General features: G+C 50.2%; 1 protein-coding gene across 1 annotated transcript in view; it reads right to left on the reverse strand.

Annotated features, from left to right (window-relative positions):
- Positions 1 to 540: 540 nt before the first annotated feature.
- Positions 541 to 7269, reverse strand: part of EPHA8 (EPH receptor A8) — a 34362-nt gene continuing 27633 nt past the window's right edge. Inside the window, exons 11-15 of the mRNA XM_088136681.1 lie at positions 6946 to 7155; positions 6056 to 6205; positions 5222 to 5412; positions 3552 to 3707; positions 541 to 2384 (exon numbers count right to left, since the gene is read on the reverse strand). Of these exons, the coding sequence (XP_087992807.1) occupies positions 2270 to 2384; positions 3552 to 3707; positions 5222 to 5412; positions 6056 to 6205; positions 6946 to 7155 (822 nt within the window). The 3' untranslated portion in view covers positions 541 to 2269. The remainder of the gene's footprint in view (positions 2385 to 3551; positions 3708 to 5221; positions 5413 to 6055; positions 6206 to 6945; positions 7156 to 7269) is intronic.

Here is a 7269-nt window from a genome sequence, read left to right on the forward strand (position 1 = left end):
CTAGTTCTCATGAAGATGAAGGGAGGGAGGGTGGAAGCGCATTCAGATTTGCAAGATTCTGTTATTGTAACCCTATAATATAAGCAGTTTTAGTCTTCATAACTTTGGTGTTCCAGTCTGGTCTACCTCGTAGGGCTGACATCAACCTTGCAACTTTCCATGTCTTCCCCCTCCCCTGCCTTCATCCTAAAGACAACTAGGGTGACTAGACTTTTCGGTGACTGCCCTTGAAAAACTGTTGGATAAAATCTTTCCTGCAAGGAAGATATCTTTTCCCCCTCCCTTTTCACCAATCTGGGCCTGCTCTTTTACTGCCAACATTTCTTGGGGTGAAGCTTACAGGGGACCCAACTGGGTTTGCTATGACCGCTAAGAATCGTAGAATGCAAGGGGTGGGAGAGAGCATCTAGTCCACCCTGTGGGTCGATGCAAACATTCACAGCTGCTGCAATCTCGCAGCCCCTAGAATTGGGGGATTCCAAGGGGAAATGAAACCAGGAGGCCAGTTGAAAAGAGAAGAGTTTTATTCTCCAACGAGGTGATCGGATGCCAGAATACAGACAGCATCATGAGTGGATCAGGAAGGACTGTCTCCATTCCCCCTCCCGGCAGCCTAGCAAAGCATCACCTGCGTCCCACCCCCATGACCCCCCATGACACAGACCAGGGGTGGGTTCTGGAGAACAAGATCTGTCCTGCAGCGTCTGCTCTCCTGGTGCTTTGGAAATCTCTTCCCATCGTGTGCTCGCCCCACTTCCACGAAGGCCTCCCCTTGGACGTTGCATCGGAGTGGGCTCGAATGGCTCAAATCGCTCCCCCCGCTGCTCTGAAGGTCCAAGCGACCACGAACGTATTGCCCAAATATGAAAGAACAACCTTCCATAGGAAGAATACTCACTGTTGTACAACCATAGGCTAGATCTGAGGTGGCATTTACCCTGCAGAGGTGACGATGGTTTTATTGCATGCTGGAAGAGCTCGCGGGCCTATTGGATCCCGTCTCGGACACTCTCCGGACCAGACAGGATCTAAAACCAGGGTTGCTATTCCTGGAAGTTGCTCTTGGAGATGGTCCTCCAGTCCTGCACATTGTCACTGGAGATGCCCAAATTTGAATCGGTGACCTTCTCCATGTCATGTCCGTGTTTCCTATCTTTGGAGCTCTGTCGGTCAGCGGTGGATGGGAGATGTATCCCTGAAACCCCCCTTGGAGTAGCGTGGGAGGGCGGCGATACGGTGCTTTGAGGGTCTTTTGATTGATTGGGACCCCCCAAAAGTAAACAGAGAATGATCCGGACTGGAAGAGCCATTCTCCTTTGACAAGGAAGATAGCAAAGAGGGGTAATTCCTCCCGTGGTCTTCCATGTCTTTTTTCTTGACTGGTTCAGCATTCCACCCCTGAGATGACGCAATACCCCATAAGTAGATTATCAGTGACAGCACCAAGGATGATCAGAAAAGTCATCAGAACTGAACTTTAACTTAGAACGGGAAAAGGTCTCTCCCTGGAAAATGTGGCCACAGGAACGCACCTTGACCATGAGAAGTTTTGTCCCATCTGATTGCAGGAGGAGAAGAAGTTGGTCCGAACCTTGCTTTGCTCAGCAAGAGAGGGACGGGGAGAGGATTTTCAGAGCTGGGAAGGAGGATGGAGGTGGATCTTAGGGGGCTGTGGAAGAGAGTGGGATGGGAACCTGAGTTGGTGGGCTGAAATCCAGCGCCTGACATGCTGGAAGGAATGCAGAGGCCTGCAGAGCAATCCATGTTCAGCTTCTGGTGGGCCATGTTGGAAGGGGGGGAAACAGAGAGGTCCTTTCTGGAACCATCTTGTGAAGGTGCGATGAGGGTGTGGATCAAAAGTTATTACAACTGGTGTCTTGAAAAAAAAAAGAAGTTTGTAAAATCCACAGTGGTCATCTCTGTCTAGTTATTAAGACCACCTCACATGGGAGTCCCCCACCCCCCTTGATCATGGCTCTCTGCTTCGGCTCACAAGTAGAGCCCAAGTGATTGATGTGTTGGGGAAGTTGAGTCTGAAGAAGTCCACCCTAGGGATGACGGTGCAGAACAGGACCCTGTCTGTTTCTGGTGGGGCTGGGCCCCCTTCCACCTCCTCTCTGCTGAGAGGGGCAGGTTGTTCTGAGCAGCAAGGTGGAATCCCACTGCTGACACCACAAACAAGGGTTCAGCTAACTCCTCGGTATGGTTCCTGGGATGAAACCATCTGAAGAAACAGAGCAGTGAGCCTCTTGGTCACAGAAGCGGCCCATCACAGAGGTCTTCTGCAGCCCATGGTGTTGAGCAACTGGGACCTCATGATCTGGATGCTGGTCAAAATCTTTCTCTGATGCCCTGAGAGACTGATCCCCAAGTTTTGCACATCCCTAAATGAGGAATGGGGGGGGGGGGAAGACAATAAGAATTAGTTAGAATGATTTGATCTTATGGCAAAAGAGGCCTCATTATTTCTCTAAACCTTGTGTTCTCCGGCTACAGAAGGCTTGGTTTTAATATTTCACAGCTGCTTCGAGAATCTTTGGGGCTTGGTGTTTTCTGATTTTTTTCTGTATTACAAAGAGGAAGGAGCCCTGGCATTTTAGAATGAAAAAAAAAACACATTTTGGAGCGAACAACCAATCTTGCCAATTGACGGGGAGAAGATTGTGCGGCGGAAGTCTGGACAGGTCTGATCTTTGTAAGCCGCCCGGAGTTGGGCAGCTAGATACATTCGTTTAATAGATAAATAAATAAGAGCCAGGACCCAGATTCAAGATGGCTGGCTTGCTTCTGCAAACCAGGTTAAAGATGGCTGGCTTGCTTCCTACAGAAGGAAGGATGAGAGGTTAGGACTACAGGGCAAACCACCATTATGGTTCTAGCTTCAGTTTTTGGGGAAGCCTCTCCTGATTCTTCTGGAGTCCACCAAATGCCAGGGCTTGTGGATGGCATCTTAATGCCAACGTTAACCCCGGTGAACCAGAGTTAGGAATGTCAGGAAAGGAAGAGGGCAGCGAAGCCGGTTCTCTAACATCTGCATTTTTCCCCATCCTACAACATCAAGATAGAAGAGAGAGAAACTAACATCTGGCCTCCAATGCTGTCTTGTGTTCATTTCCTTGGAGTTTAATCCTCCCAAACTCCACATAGATTCATGAAGGCGCGTGGCCGAAATGCCCCTGAGAAATGGCCCCAGGGTGCTTCATGGAAGGAACCAAAATATCACGCCTCGCCAAGCAGCTGTGGGGGGAAAGGGGGGCACATGGAGGCAGAGATGCTCTGCAGACAAAGTATGCACGGCAACGGGCCAGCTGTGGTGGGCAACTGACCCTCAACAGGGTTCCCCAGCCTGGAGGGTCCCCAACCCCGGCAGCATCACAGGCCCCTTGTTTCTTCAAGCAGTTGGACTAGATGGCCTCCAGAACCCCCCGACTGTTTTCAGATTAGCTCAAATCGAGAGGAAACATGGAAGGTTCCCTACCTTGGTGGTGTGTGTGTGTGTGTGTGTGTGTGTGTGTGTGTGTGTTTGTGACAGCCGTCCCGTGGGCACTTACTCAATATTCATCCGCATCACCATGCCAAGTGTGGAGTAGCCGCCCAGGGCGAAATTCTCCTGGTATCGTCCCAGCCGAATGGAGTCCAGCCACTCTTCCACGGAGCTGCAGCGGGTGAAGTCGATGTGGTCCCGCTCGGAGAGCGTTTGGGTGAATCTGCAGCCCGAGAAAGGGGGTGAGTGGAGGAGGGTGGTCCGGAGCGTCCTTTGGGGAAGGAACGGGGTGGAGGCGAGGCACAACTGCGGAGAGATGGCCCGCCTTTACGCAGGATTGCTTGCTGATAGACTGCTCCCCCCCAGAGAAGCTCCACCGAGTTCTCTCCATAGCTCTTTCTTTGATCTACCTTTTATGACTGGCTGGCGTTTTGTCTTTTTACGACGGGGGAACCGACGTTTGGAAATGACACTTTCGATTGTGGGTTATGATTTGACTGCCTGGAATGGCGGCCTGTCCGGTGGTTTTATTTCATTTTCTTCTATGGGCATTTTGTAGGGGAGGGGTCCTAGAAACCCCACCCTCGTCCTTCTAAGTCTCCGGGGCCAGCCACAGTGACGTCACCTGGGACATGATGTCATAATTTGTGATGGTTGCATTATGAGGTCGTGCTGCAGGTGACATCACTTGAACGGATGAATGGGGACCCGTGCTTGGCTTCTCCTGTTGGATCTTCCAGGCTGATCTTTAGAGTCTGTGTGTGACAGGGAGTTGAACTGGGGGATACACACCTGCGACATGCATGCAGATGGCCACAGGATATGGTCAAGAAAGTCAAGATGGTAGCCCTGATGGTGCAATCAAAGCCTCAAAGCATCGCGCATAAAAAACAGGTGAGTTTTGATGGCCACCATCTTGACTTTTATGACCATACCTTGGAGGCCTCTATAATTTGTTCTGCTGGATTTCCTATCAGGAGCAACAATTCTCTTCCCCCGCTTTTAATAAAGTCTCTTTTCTCTTTGCAGACATGCAAAAGAAGCTCATTCTGTACCTTGTTGGAACATGACTTGCCAAATGAACATAATTTGGGGCGCATTTTGTCTGACATTCTCGTTCTCATTTTCTAGTGCTCTAAAGCAGGGTTCTTTAAGATGTCTGGACTTCAACCCCCAGAATTCCCCAGCCAGCATGCATGGACTTCAATGTGTGGACTCCATGCTGGCTGGGGAATTCTGGGAACTGAAGTCCACGTATGCTGGCTAGGGAATTCTGGGAGTTGAAGTCTGCGCACGCTGGCTGGGGAATTCTGGGGGTTGAAGTCCACACATCTTAAAGTTGCTGAGGCTGAGAAACCCTGCTGTAAAACACATACAAGGACCACGTGTGTATTTGACAGGAGAGCTGGAAGGGTCAAACTGAACTTTCAACCCAAGAAAGAGAATGCTTATCCTTGCTTAATTTTAATCATTGTTTTTTTCATGAGAGGGAGAACAACGGGAGGGCACAGCCAAACATGGCTGATCTTGGAGGGGGGTAATAGCTGGGATGGGACACCACTAGGAAGGGCGCAAACCGGACAGGGAAGCTGAAAATGCTTCTGTAGTCAGAAGTTCAGTTCCGTTCAAGAGAGGTTGATAAGGGAACTCTTGGGGGGCACTGGGAAATCCATGGAGCATCTTAGCCCCCCTTTTCTGAGACCTCTGCCTGCTTTGGCCCCCTTCACCCCCACTTACCGGTTGACCGTGGCTGTACATTTTAAGTTTTGCGGGTTGCGAATCAGCTTGTCCAGGACGCTGAGAATGTGGGAGAAACGAGGCCTCTCGTTGGCATCTCTCTGCCAGCAATTCAGCATCAGCTGGTGCAGGGCCATGGGGCACCCCATCGGAGCGGGGAGCCGGTACCCTTCTTCCACCGACTGAATGACCTACAAAGTGGTTTGCCAGCCTGAGAATCAAATGCTGGAGAAATCAAGAGCACCCATTTTTTTGCGCCTTCGGACAGGAGCTGGGGAGAGGGACATGGGTCCTCCTTGGCACAAGATGCTTAACTTTGAACCCAAGGTTTCTCTTCTCGAAAAGTGACTCAACCTTGGCTCTCGGGCACACATGAGAGGAAGGATAAAATTAGAAGGACACGCTGCTCGAAAAGCAGGAACGGAGAACGAGATAGACCCTGCTCTCAGAAGCTCTGATGATATCAGAATGATATCAGTCCACCGTGGGGTAATCGTGCAATTATGGTGTTGCAAAGCAATTGTGACCTTCTGGTCTGTGTGGCATCATGCCCCTTGCGATGCCCACGCAGCCTCCTTCTCACTCAACCATTACTTGCCCAACAGCTGGGGGGAAAATACACCTGAATTTGAACAGCGGGGCCAGGACAAAACCGAAAATCGATCCCGTTCCATTCCAGCCGTGCGAGTGAATATCTAAAATAAATCCCCATTCCTGTATCAAAGCAGCAATTCTGAACAGGCTCAAGGGTGCCGTGCCCCAGGCTTAGGTGGGCATGAACAGTTCTGGGTCTTCAGGTCTGAACCCCCAGATCACAGACCTATCTCTGCTTACGTCCTGGTTGGTCATGTTCCAATATGGCCGCTCTCCGTAAGCCAGCACTTCCCACATGACGATGCCGTAGCTCCACACGTCGCTGGCCGACGAGAACTTTCGGTACGTAATGGCTTCGGGGGCCGTCCACCGAACAGGGATCTTCCCTCCCTGGAATGCAAAGAGGGTTGACTAGATGACCTCTAAGGTCCCTCCCACGTCTTATTTTCTATCGTTCTGAGTCTGGGGTAAAAACTTAATTTCTTAATTTCTGCTGCCTCCTGCAAACCGAGCATGGGACCACAGGTATTATTTGCATCTCAAGTCAGAGAATTCTTTGTGGGGGGACAATGCGCAGCTTGAAATATGACTGTCATAGGTACCTTTCAAGCCAGATAGTTGTAAACTTACTGAAAGAAGCAGCAGTCAAGGAGAACTGAGGGCCTGGTTCAGCAACATGGGAACTCTATCAGATTCTGAAAAACAGCTTATCTTTTAGAGGCTAGTTGGAAGGGGCAACGTGTGCACTTTGCACGCTGAAAGTCCCAGGTTTGATCTGTAATATCTCCAAATGGTGTGAAAGCCACATCTGAGTGACGGCCAATTCCTTCACAGTCTGATAGGCTAGCCTGTTGGGCTAGACAGGCTGATAGGCTATCCTGTTTTGCCTACACTGATAGTTGAAACTCTAAAAGTTTCTGGGTCAAATACATGGTGACAAATGAGGCTGATGAGAAGCAAGAAGACCAGGAAAACCTAAGCTGGGGAGTGCATGAGAAAGGGGAGAGAGAGAGAGGAAAAGAGAAAGGCAGAAAATTTTCAGAAAGTCCAAGGAGGCAAGGATCCAATCCAGTCTGACTTTAATCAAGCCCATAGGGTAGCAAGTCGCTGTATTGCAAGAGAACACTTACTGTGGTTGTGTAAGCAGCATCTGGGTTGTCCTCCAAGATGCGGGAGAGGCCAAAGTCAGAGACTTTGCAGACCAAGTTGCCGTTGATGAGGATATTGCGAGCCGCCAAGTCACGGTGGACGTAACCCAGATCGGAGAGGTAGCGCATACCAGCGCTGATGCCCCTGAGCATGACGACCAGCTGGAGGACTGTAAATTGCCCATCGTGTTTCTGGAGAAAAACCAATCCATGTGGGTTTTCAGTGGATTGGCACCTCACTGGACAATCCATCTAATTGGCAAAACTATGGTCAAGCCAATCAGGGAAGAAATCAAGGGGAGAAAA

The sequence above is a fragment of the Python bivittatus genome, unplaced genomic scaffold (genome assembly GCF_059951505.1).
Source record: "Python bivittatus isolate LINGU-HERP-01145 unplaced genomic scaffold, Pbiv_v1 ctg000090_np1212, whole genome shotgun sequence".
In the NCBI taxonomy this organism is placed as follows: Eukaryota; Metazoa; Chordata; class Lepidosauria; order Squamata; family Pythonidae; genus Python; species Python bivittatus.